At 43.8% G+C, this 12,863-nt stretch overlaps 1 protein-coding gene across 1 annotated transcript in view; it reads left to right on the top strand.

The window, feature by feature from the left end:
- Nucleotides 1–12,863, top strand: part of LRRC37A3 (leucine rich repeat containing 37 member A3) — a 55,112-nt gene that overhangs the window by 7,479 nt on the left and 34,770 nt on the right. The window contains exon 3 of the mRNA XM_062216346.1: nucleotides 1,481–1,552. Coding sequence (XP_062072330.1) covers nucleotides 1,481–1,552 — 72 coding nt within the window. The remainder of the gene's footprint in view (nucleotides 1–1,480; nucleotides 1,553–12,863) is intronic.

The raw sequence follows: 12,863 nt of genomic DNA, 5'->3' as shown, positions 1-12,863 counted from the left end.
CTTGTGCATACTTCTTTGTGAACACAGGAAAGCATTTTGTAGAGCAGATATTTGAAATGGGATCACTGGGGTGAAGACCCTGGATAGATAATTTTAAATGTCATGAAAACTGTTTATCAACTTACTCGTCAGTCAGAACATAGCAACATTCATTTCCCATTACCCTTCACCACTAGATACTCTATCTTTTTGCTGATGTGACAGGTGAATAAAAGAGGTCCTATCTGAATTTGAATTTTTTTGATTACTTGTAAATTTAAATATATTTATGTATTTATTGAAATTTGTATTTCCTTAAGGTTTCTGTCCTTTGTCCATCTTCCTGTTGTTTCATCATTTTCCTATTTGTAGAAGGAATTTGTTTAGACACATAATTTTAGAAAAAATATTTAAGAAGAATTGACTGTCATTTCTCATGAAAATTTGTGTGTCATATCATGGTTCAACTTGTGTAACTAAGTCAGAAATTATTCCTGAATAAAAATAAAATCATTCTTCTCGGCCTTTTAGCTAAAATCAAGTGTAAAAATAGAACACATAACAGACTTAATAGTCTAGGAAGAGGGATTATGACCACTTAGTAAGTGAAAAAAATACTACAAGTAGACAGTTGTGATCTTAAATTATGAATTTCTTAAATATTATATATTGTTTATATTTACCTTCATTGTATATGCTTTGGAGATTTTATTTCCAAACGTTTGAGAAAAATGAAACTCATTTTACACAAAAATGAGTAACACTGGTTTCCTTGGAGAGTGGAAAAGGTAGGTAGGGAAGGCTGAGGGACAGGGGTGAGAGGAAAAATAATTTTAATTTTAATTAAGTTATCTGTGAGGCATAGAGTTGGGGGAAGATTGAGACAAAGAAATGGAGAGAGAGAGAGAAAGAGAGAGAGAGAGAAAGAGAATATGAGAGAATGAGAATGAGCTCCCATCTACTGATTCACTTCCCAAATGCCTACAATGCCCGGGACTGGGCCAGGTGAAGCTGGGAGCCTGGAACTCAATCCAGGTCTCTACATGGGTAGCAGGGATCCAACTACTCAGTTATCCTCTCTGCCTTCCATGTCTGCATTAGTTTATAGCCGACATAGCTCCACGTGGGATTCCCATAGTAAGATTTGGGAAAAGACAGGAGGAAATGGCAATTCTGCCAATCTTGGTGATACCCAGAGTTAGATCTAACAAGGACTTTGTGATCTACAGAGTAGATATTAAATATATGATTTGGTGGGAAGGGTGGGTAGGGGTGTGTGTGTGTGTGTGTGTGTAGAGATGGCCAGAAAAAAAGAGAACAGAAGAAAAGCTATGAAAGCTATGAATGAAAATAGAAAAGACATCACTAACTTGAAATTAGAATTAGGGTGCTTAAGTGGCACCATTACCAAGGTTGGCTCCACAGATGGAGTTATTCCTGTATAGTAAGCAGTTACAGTTAGTTTGCATTTTGATCTAGAAATGGCTTTTTTGTTTTTCAGAATTCTCAGTGAAAACTACTTGACTGAATTACATAAGGATTCATTTGAAGGCTTGCTATCCCTCCAATATTTGTAAGTTGTTTCATCATATTTCTTTATGAGATTTTAGTTATATTATCTATAAAATGAATAAGGGTTCAAACCAGATCTCTGAAGTTTCTTCCAGTAATAAATTCGGCAATTCTGTAAGTCTGTGTGGGGTCTCATGCATTGAATGCCTACCATGCAGTTTGTAGTTTTAAAATTATATAGACAAGACCCAGACAGAAAAAACTTTACTTATAGAGGAAAGTGGTGATAAGATCTTGATTCATTATTGACATGCATATGGACTTTGTGGTGTAAGTATTTATATTCTGTGTGTTTATATTTGTACTTAATCTCCAACCCATGGATCAAATCCTATCCATGTCTGTATTTATACAGCCCCTAATTTAAGAATGATTTTACATTTATCAAAGGTTGTAAAAGAAAAGGGAAAACAACAACAAAGGAGCAAGGAAGAAAATGCAAGAGTGGCCCACTTAGCTTCAAACATTTCCATCTGGCCTTTATAAAAAAAATTTTGAAAAAGTTGGTTTAGTAGAACAAAAGTAATTAAAATTAACCTTAGATTTTTGCCTAAAGGAGAAGAAATATAGACCACCAACATTAAGCTGAATTCCATTAACTCACAACTGTTTGACAATTTAATCTGAATTAGACTAAGTTTTAAATAATAAATAGCTAAAATATAAATTATATAAATAATGTTATCAAGAAGTTTAAAATACCAGGAGAACAAGTTGGTATTAAGGATTTCAATGTAGGAATTGTTTTACTGAATTAAAAATAGATGTTTGAAATGATGGCTGAGTGGTATAATGGTAGACACATCATTAATCCTTATTATGCTAATTATTGGTACTCGTTAGTAAATATAGTTGTCTTTGAAATGTACAAGGCATAAAGAAAGTAGGTAGAAAGAGCCTTATAGAACACTAATGAAAATCCTTTGAATGATCAAACCTTCTAGGCCTTCAGGGGACAACTACTTCTGTACTGGTTGTCTTGGGCACATTGGCCATCTGAGCTCCCAAACCTTACAAATGTGATCTGGAGAAAAACAAATGAGGTAACTGCTCAGGAGAGTAGGACTTCATTGTTTCTATTATATAATTCATGCTTTTATAGGTGAATTATATGATAGCATATATTTTCTTATCATTTTTAAGAAGCCAATCAATTTTTAAAAGCTGAAGTAGAATGCCAAGCATTTTACCCAGTACTGGAGGCACAGAAATGAGGAAGGCAGGGCCGGCGCCGCGGTTCACTAGGCTGATCCTCCTCCTCTGGTGCTGGCACTCCAGGTTCTAGTCCCGGTTGGGGTGCTGGATTCTGGTCTGGCTGCTCCTCTTCCAGTCCAGCTCTCTGCTGTGGCCTGGGAACGCAGTGGAAGATGGCCCAAGTGCTTGGGCCCTGCACCTGCATGGGAGACCAGGAGGAAGCACCTGGCTCCTGGCTTCGGATCAGCGCAGTGCACCGGTTGTAGCGGCCATTTTTGGGGGTGAACCAATGGAAGGAAGACCTTTCTGTCTGTCTGTCTCTTTCTCTCTCATTGTCTAACTCTGCCTGTCCAAAAAAAAAATGAGGAAGGCAGGATCCCTACTCTTCTAGGAGCTCATGATCTTACAGGGGAGATAAACACATAAAACAAACCATGATCCAACAAGCTCTAAGCAGATGTCCAAAGGCAACAGAGAGGCCATGAAGTAATAAAACCACATTCCTTTAAAAACAGTCACTTTTTCCTTCTTCTACTCACTTCTTATTCATTTATTTCACAAATATCTGAGTTAGCTTTATTTCCACGAGCTAGTTTTTTTTTTTTTGATAGGCAGAGTGGACAGTGAGAGAGAGAGACAGAGAGAAAGGTCTTCCTTTGCCAGCGCCGCGGCTCACTAGGCTAATCCTCCGCCTTGCGGCGCCGGCACACCGGGTTCTAGTCCCGGTCGGGGCACCAATCCTGTCCCGGTTGCCCCTCTTCCAGGCCAGCTCTCTGCTGTGGCCAGGGAGTGCAGTGGAGGATGGCCCAAGTCCTTGGGCCCTGCACCCCATGGGAGACCAGGATAAGTACCTGGCTCCTGCCATCGGAACAGCGTGGTGCGCCTACCGCGGCGGCCATTGGAGGGTGAACCAACGGCAAAAGGAAGACCTTTCTCTCTGTCTCTCTCTCACTGTCCACTCTGTCTGTCAAAAAAAACAAAAAAACAAAAAAAATTTAAAAAAAAAAAAAAAGAAAGGTCTTCCTTTGCCTTTGGTTCACCCTCCAATGGCCGCTGTGGCCCGTACGCCGCAGCCGGCACACCGCACTGAACCGAAGGCAGGAGCCAGGTGCTTATCCTGGTCTCCCATGCGGGTGCAGGGCCCAAGCACTTGGGCCATCCTCCACTGCACTCCCTGACCACAGCAGAGAGCTGGCCTGGAAGAGGGGCAACCGGGACAGGATTGGTGCCCGACTGGGACTAGAACCCGGTGTGCCGGTGCCACAGGCAGAGGATTAGCCTATTGAGCCGCGACGCCGGCAGAGCTAGGTTTTTTAAAAGCATTTATATGGAAGGCAGAGCAAGAGAGAGAGAGGAGGAGAGGAGCGGGGGGAGAGAGAGAGAGGAGAGAGCTCTTCCATCCTCTGGGTCACTCCCCAAATGACTATAATAGCCAGATCTAGGGCAGACCAAAGCCATGAGCCAGGAACTCCATCCTGGTCTTCCACATGGATGGCAGGGGACCAAGTACTTGGGCCACATTCTGCTGCTTTCCCAGGTGCATTAGTAGGGAGCTGATCAGAAGCACAGCAGCTGGGACTCGAACTGGCATGGTGGTTTAATTCAGTATGCACAATGCCAGTCCCTCCATGAGTCAGTTTTTTTTTTAAAGATTAATTTTTTTATTTATTTGAAAGACAGTTACAGAGAAAGGTAGAGATAGAGAGAGGTCTTCCATCCGCTGGTTCACTCCCCAGATGGCCGCAATGGCTGGAGCTGTGCTGATCCGAAGCCAGGAGCCAGGAGCTTCTTCTGGGTCTCCCATGTGGGTGCAGGGGCCCAAGGACTTGGGCCATCTTCCATTGCTATCCCAGGCCACAACAGAGAGCTGGATCGGAAAAGGAGCATCCGGGACTCGAACTGGCGCCCATATGGGATGCCAGCACTTTAGGCCAGGGCGTTAACCCACTGTGCCACAGCACTGGCCCTATGAGTCAGTTTTAAACATGGTGGGCAATGCAGATTAACAAGGCCAAGTCTATGCTTTCAAGTTTATTCTTTGAAGAAATGGGCGATACAAGAGTCAAAATATTTAAAAGAAATGGATATTCACACTAAGAGGCATAAATTGTTTCTGGAGCACAGAAGAGGGAGAAGAGACTTCAAGCTGGATCAGGGAAAAAGGACTTTGTAGCATTATGGTGTATCATCAGACATCTTGGGGAGAATATTCTAAGCTTGCAGAAGGAAAGTGGGAGAAAGGCAAAACACAGGAGAGTATTTGTTTTTCTTTTTTTTTTTTTTTTAATTTTTGACAGGCAGAGTGGACAGTAGAGGGAGACAGAGAGAAAGGTCTTCCTTTTTGCCGTTGGTTCACCCTCCAATGGCCGCCGCGGTAGGCGCGCAGCGGCCGGCGCACCGCGCTGTTCCGATGGCAGGAGCCAGGTGCTTCTCCATCCTCCACTGCACTCCCTGGCCACAGCAGAGAGCTGGCCTGGAAGAGGGGCAACCGGGACAGGATTGGTGCCCCGACCAGGACTAGAACCTGGTGTGCCGGCGCTGCAAGGCAGAGGATTAGCCTACTGAGCCACGGCGCCGGCCTACAGGAGAGTATTTGAAGAATGCCATGAGTATCTGTAGAGTACAAGAAGGGAAAGGAGGAACTTGAAGCCACGTCTTCCAGGGCTTTGAATGCAAAGGAGCCACCATGGTGAGCCATGTTATCACAGCAGTGCTCAGAAACAAACTTGAGCCTGCATCAGAATTACTTGGAGGGTTTGTTTGGTTTGTTAGAACTTGGTTCTGATCTCCACCTCAACAGTTACTGATTGATTGAGTTGGTCTAGAGAAGGGCTGAGAATTTGCATTTTCATTCCTAGCTGATGCTGGTCTTTGAGAACCACTTCTGGAGAGTTCAACTGGTGAATGTGTGTAGGATGCTTTAGAAATTGAGATTAGGGGCCGGTGTTGTGGCACAGCAGTTAAGCCACCACTTATGACACAGACATCCCATAACTGCTGGTTTGAATCCTGGCTACTCTGTCTCTGATTCAGCTTCCTGCTAAGGTACCTTGGAAGGCAGCAGAAGGTGGCTTAAGTAGTTAGGCCCCTGCCACCCTTGTAGGAGACCAGAATGGATTCCCTAGCTCCTGGCCTCGGTCTGGCCCATACCTGGCTGTTCCAGCCATTTGGGGAGTGAACCAGGGGATGGCAGATCTGTCTCTCCCTCCCTCTCTATTGCTCTCCCTTTTAAATAAATAAAATAATTTTTTTTAATAAAAAGGAGAGACTAGAGACTCAACAGAGGCCAGGTACAGCCATCCAAGTGAAAAGGGAGTGGCAAGCTGGAATCAAATGGAAATAACAGTCAACTATAGTCACAAGTGGTTATTTTCAAATAAGAATCCAGTTCCCTCTGTTTTCTGTTCTACCACTTAACAACAGAAGAAACTGCATTCATGGAAAATCAAGGCAACATGAAACCAGAAATGGAGTTCTGTTAAAATTATAGAAACTATAAATTCTGAATTCGCTCCAAATCAAGTGTTAATTTGAGGAGTTACTTCCTTTCAAATGATTTGAAAGGCTACCTTTTATTTCATCTGATACTGAACTAGGTTAGAAAACCAAAACTATACCAGGAAGGTATAAAGATGTGAGGATATTCATTTAAATGTTAGAAATTTCAGAGGGAGATTAAAAACTGAGCTCACAATCTTGAATTTGATAAGATTATGAAAGGTCATCTAATAATTTCTCCTGCTATCAGGAAAGTTTCCCTTCAAAACCTATCAAGATCTATAGCTTGACAGTATATTTTGCTTGTGAAGAGCATGAAGGTTAGACTATTAGAAGAGGTTGCAAGTAGGATTAAGGGTTCTGGAAATTTCAAATAGAAGTCTAAAGGTTTAGAGTTCAGACAAAAGTACAAACTCAGTGTCATCAGTTCTAAATCCTGTTTACGCCTATTGAGTAGAGATCTAATAAACAATCAAGGCAACATTTCCCTTTTACTTTTCCTAGGGATTTATCCTGCAATAAAATACAATCTATTGAAAGACGTACATTTGAACCACTCCCTTTCTTGCAGTTTGTGTAAGTTATAATTTCATTATATTTGAAATTATAATAAATCCTTTTTAAAGATTTATTTATCAAAAAGCATAGTTACAGAGAGAAGAGAAAGCAAGGGGGAGGGGAGGGAGGGAAGAAGGGAGAGAGAGAGAGAGAGAGAGAGAGAGAGAGAGAGAGAGAGAGAAGAGGAGATCTTCTATCTGCTGGTTTACTTCCCAAGTGGCCGCAGTGGTCAGGGCTTGTCCAGGACAAAGCCAGGAGCCAGGAGCTTCATCTGAGTCTCCCATGTCGGCACAGGGGGCCAAGCACTTGGGCCATCTTCTGCTGCTTTCCCAGGTGCATTAGCAGAGACGTGGATTGGAAGTGGCACAGCTGGGACTTGAACTGATGCCCATATGGGATGCCAGTGCTGCAGATGGCAGGTTAACCCACTGTGCCACAGCACTGGCCCCATAATCTTTTAAGACTTATTTTATTTGAAAGGGATGGAGGGAGGGAGAGAGGAAGGAAGAGGTGAGGGGAGAGAGAGAGAGAATCTTTGATCTACCGATTAACTCCCCAGATGGCTGCAATGGCCATGGCTGGGCCAAGGTCAAAGCCAGGAACCCAGAGCTCCATCTGGGTCTCCCATGAGTGTGGTAGGAGCCCAAGCACTTGGGCCATCTTCTACTGCTTTCTCAGTGCATTAACAGGGAGCTGAATTGGAAGTGGAGCAGTCAAGACTTGAACTGGTGCTCATAAGGGATGCCAGCATCGCAGGTGGCAGCTCAGTCTGCTGTGCCACAACACCGGCCCCAATAAATCTTAATTGTAACCCCCCATTTCATTAATTTTGACATATTATTAAAATTCTTTTTTTTTTTTACAGGCAGAGTGGATAGTGAGAGAGAAAGGTCTTCCTTTTTTCCATTGGTTCACCCTCCAATGGCCGTCACAGCCGGTGCGCTGTGGCCGGCGCATTGCGCTGATCCGAAGGCAGGAGCCAGGTGCTTCCTCCTGGTCTCCCATGCGGGTGCAGGGCCCAAGCACTTGGGCCATCCTCCACTGCCTTCCCAGGCCACAGCAGAGAGCTGGCCCGGAAGAGGGGCAACCGGGACAGAATCCGGTGCCCCAACCGGGACTAGAATCTGGGGTGCCGGCGCCACAGGTGGAGGATTAGCCTATTGAGCCATGGCACTGGCCATTAAAATTCTACTTGTAGAAAGTTACTAAGATTATCTAGCACATCCTTTCAGTCTCCAGCAGAGATAGTATGAGACGCCCAGGACAGAGTGGTCATCACAGAGCAGTGCACTCACTGCTGTGATTCTGCACCCACGTGGTATCTGGTAGCTGTGTACATGCTACTGGCTTCCAGTGGGCCAAGGCCAGGGCGCTCCTCAGCCTCCTAACATGTACAGGACAAACCCCCACAACAAGGAATTATCTGGCAAGTGCTCAAGTTACGAAATTTTGTTCTAGAGAAGAAAAGATCACTCAAAATAAGTATTTGTTGAGTGTAATTTGGTGTAAACATTTGGTGTAAATGTGAAAGTGCAAATCATAAGCCTGTGTCTTCCAACTGAGATAACTTTAGTGTGAGTGGTGATGTTTCATCTATATAAATTAGAACCACTGCTGAAAGATGAATTTCTGAAAGAATAACTTTCTTCTTGATTTGTCTTTTTTTTTTTTTTTTTTTTTTTGTAGAAATCTTGGTTGCAATTTACTCACAGAACTGAGCTTTGGGGCATTTCAGGCATGGCATGGAATGCAGTTTTTGCAGAAGATGTAAGTGAAATAGAAAATAAACACATATTAAAGAACTGTTTATGTGTAAAATCCAATACAGTTATGGCTAGCTGAGTGCAAACTCTAGAAAGTATGCCTTAAGATCCATTTTTTCAAATATGGAAACTAAGGTACAAAGAGGCTGAGAAGCTGGTCTGACAGATGACATGCTCTGCTTTCCCAGTGCTGGTCTTAGGCTTGGTCAAGAGAAGGCACCAAGCAAGTAGCACTTCCATTAGCACTGCACAAGAGCCCTGCAAGGCTGCTCTGATACCCATGGCCCCGGAAATGCCACTTCTGAATTTAACTTTGATTGCTACTCACTCTGGGGAGCAAAAGGTGCCAGAACTTTCCTCAAGGTCGGGGCATTTCTCTCTCTCTCTAATCACCTAGATCATGATTTTTCAAGAAGTATTTATCTCTGAAATTTTGAATTATCTGTGGGCAGTAGGAACCTTTTTAGAAGGCAAACAGTGGTGTTTATATTAAGCTGCAGTGTGAAGATAAGAAAACACATTGCTCTAGCCTGATTCCACAAACATCATGGGCACACTTCAACAAAAAGTGGGGTTTTTATTCCTTCTCAGCTCAACAATTCTGTGATGGTCATGGTCTGAAGGGGGGCCGATTTTAGATTCAAGATGAAGATTCTCCTCTAAGCCTGACTCTGAAAAAGAATATCAACCTGTCCTGTGGTTCAGAAATCCAGTTTCACAGTTCATTTTGGGTTTGAGGAAGGGGTTTAGGACTGACAGTTTCTGCAGATCCTGGCTGTGTGGCCTCCTCTCTCCCCTCACTCATTTGCGGAGACCTAACTTGGAGAAGAACATGGAGAGTCTGTTTTTCCTTTGCCCACACACCAGAGAGCTCTCTTCCCTAGGCCCTTTCCCCGAGAGGTTTTGGTGGCACCAACAGAAATGGCTTCAACGCACCATCTTTACTAAATATTCCACAACACAGTCACTCTTAAGGATCCAAGTTTCACCATGGTTATGGATAGACAAGAGTGGAGGGAAAACCTATGGAAGTACAGTACATAAAAAATAATGAATCACTTGAAAACATTCATGAGTGCCAAGCCCACTGAATGCCAGGTGCTGCACTAAGTGCTGGGGATACAAATTGGAAGAGGACTGGAGCTTTGTTTCTAAGACTTTTTCATACCAGGAGGAAGATCGATGTTGATAGAACAGGTGAGAGCCATACTAGGATTTGTGCAGCAGGGTCAAAGAGAGGGGGTCATGAAGTAGGAGCAGGTGGGTAGGGATGACGCACAGTAGAGGAGGCACCAGTTTGTTTATCTCGGGTTTCTGTGTTCATCTTACGCACAAGACAGAGGCATTTGCTTCACAGAGCTAGCTGGTACAGGAAACTAATTCCTATACCACGTGATCTGGATGTAACTAACTCACAGCTGCTTTCAAAGATTGGCACAGTGGTCACAATACACCAAGTGTGTGTTGGGTGCTGGCCTCCTTTCTTTGGGGTCCCATAATTTATTAAAGCTAATTTGCTTAGGAAACATTTGCCATTGTGAGATATAAGCCTATTGCTTTGCTTCTCAAAGGCCATTGTCCAGGGAGATGCCAGTAACCTTAGGACCAATATGACTGGGGTTTTATAAATTGAAACAATACTTTTGCTGCATTGCAAAAGGCCTAAAAAGTCCAGCTGAGGTAGATTTGCTGTGAGTTGAGTGGAGCCTAAGCTTCAAGGTTCTGCACTTGCAGAGGCTTCCTCCAAGGTCCTGGGAGGGGCCGTAGCAATTTTTACACTCATAATTTTGCCATGTTTTATTACAGATTTCCCAAATTAGATAAAGTTCAGGCCCAGCAAACTCTGTCTTCGCCACAGTGTTGTGTACTCGCAGCCCAGTACGTCCCCTCTGGAACAACACCCGTGTTACTGACAGACGCTGACTGCACAGTGAGCAGTGTGGCGGCTCAGTCTGTCGTGAATCTGAAATCCACCTCAAACACAGGCCCAGAGCTTCCTGGTGATGGGCCACCCTGAATCGTTGTAATAATCAAACCTCAACCAAAATCCAGAATGAACTATATTATGGAAAACCAGCAGTGGCTGATAATTCTAAATATTAAGTAGACTTTTTTGTTGTTGCTTCATTCACCTACACAAGTCCAGAATGATGGCTTAATTTTAAATTCCTTGTCACTTTGTTGTTTCTAACAATACAGGCCCCATAATTTTAGAAAGTAAAGGACTCTACAATGTAGAGAGGTGATGCCTCATTCAGATAGAACACATCCACATGCTGGATTGTCTTCAATACATCAATATTGTGTTAACAACTTGAGCATTAAGAGTGAATGAGAGGGACCGGCATTGTGGAGCCTTAGGTTAATCCTTCTGTGGCATCAGCATCCCATATGGGTGCTGGTTCTAGTCCTGGCTGCTCCACTTCTGATCCAGCTCTCTGCTATGGCCTGGGAAAGCAGAAGATGGCCCAGGTGCTTGGGCCCCTGCACTGGCATGGGAGACCTGGAAGAAGCTCCTGGCTCTTGGCTTCGGATTGGCATAGCTCTGGCCATTGTGGCCATCTGGGGAGTGAACCAGTGGATGGAAGACCTTTCTGTCTCCCTCACTGTCTGTAACTCTACCTCTCAAATAAATAAATCAAAAAAATATTTTTTAAAGAGTGAATGAGAGGCAAATCCAAGCTTTCTCCCTCTTGGATTATGGACCCAACTGTTCAGAGTATCAATAAGGTATGTGTGTGTGTGTGGCTAGCAACAGACTGATGGCTGGGGCACTATCATCACTGTCCTTTGGGTACCTAAGTTTGCAGGCTACAGGGTGATGTCACCCCTTTTTGGTATGTCCTGGAATCCTAGCAGCTTCTTCTCAAACTTGGAGAGGCATAAACATTAAAGATGAAAAGAACAGCTCAGGTTTGCGCTTTGGGGAGATTTAGGATGGCTGTTTAGTCATTTCTAGCAACTACTGTCTTTTCTTTTGCCAGCTGCACTGTATTCTTCTCCCCCATTTAACAAGGTGTCTTCTTTTCTCTCAAGCTTTATAATTCTTCTTCTGCTCCCTACCTTTCTCTAATACCACCTTTATTAAGTGCTTATTATGTTCCAGACACTATATTCAGTTTGCACAACAGTGTCTGGCAAATGGTACACACACTGCTTTCTAGGGTAGTTCCATTTTTCCAACAACTCTTGCTATGTAGATGTTATGATCCCTATGGATGCGGAAACTGAAACTCAGAGACACTGAGTAGCTTGCCTAGTTTCACGTTGTTAATAAGTGGCACAACCACTTGTTAGTTTTGCCAGTAATTATTTTTTTAAAAAGAAGATTTATTTGAAAGGCAGAGTTACAGATCTTCCAGAGAGAGATCTTCCATCCACTGGTTTACTCCTCAAATGGGCACAATGGCCAGAGCTAGGCCTGTCTAAAGCCAGGAGCCAGGAGCTTCTTCTAACACATGGGTTCAGGAGTCCATGCACTTGGGCCCTCCTCTGCTGCTTTCCCAGATGCATTAGCAGAGAACTGGATCAGAAGTGGAGCAGCCAGGACTTGAACCAGTGCCTGTATGGGATGCTGGTGCTGCAGGCAGCAGTTTACCTGCTACACCACAGCATGGGCCCCCTACCAGTAATTTTCTATACAGCTCTTCAGTCCCTTGTAACAGGAGCTGAATGATGACAATTTGGCTTTTTGTACATTGTATCTTGACCTTGGTTTCTACCTTGAACAGGGCCTTCGGGGCAGAGAGGTCCATCTGTCTCTGAGAAGTCCACATTTCTAGAGCTCCAGGCCTTGACACCTCCAGGCATCCGCAGAGCTCCTATCTTAGCTCTTTCATTGAATCCTCACACTGCCTGGTGAGGTAAATGCTACAAAACAGGCTCAGAGATCTTTGCTACCCAGGGATCCTGCCAGAAAGAGACGAGCAGATTTCAAACCCAGGTCTGTCTGATTCCAGGGCCCTTGCTTCCTCCATTGTTCCTCACTGACAAGGACTCTTCTTCAAGACTCTTGTATTCTTAGAACTTGGATTAAAATGCAGGCTAATCATTTCAGATTCCTTAGACTCTGTCCCTGAGGAATGTGGTGCAGGTAGAGGTCTTCTCAAGGGGTGTCCTGGCTCATGGACCTACACAGTGAAAGAAGGAAAAGGGTTACTCCATCCCCACGCACTTCAGACATACTGGAACACAGTCTGGATTACTCTGCTTATTTCTTTGACACCTGGGCTCTGAGGAACCCATTTTCCATGCCTGTCTTGGGGTTCTAGCATAGACAGTTTTGGAGTTTAAATTTTC

Source organism: Lepus europaeus, chromosome 18 (assembly GCF_033115175.1).
Source record: "Lepus europaeus isolate LE1 chromosome 18, mLepTim1.pri, whole genome shotgun sequence".
NCBI lineage: Eukaryota > Metazoa > Chordata > Mammalia > Lagomorpha > Leporidae > Lepus > Lepus europaeus.
This window is presented reverse-complemented; position numbering and strand designations above follow the sequence as displayed.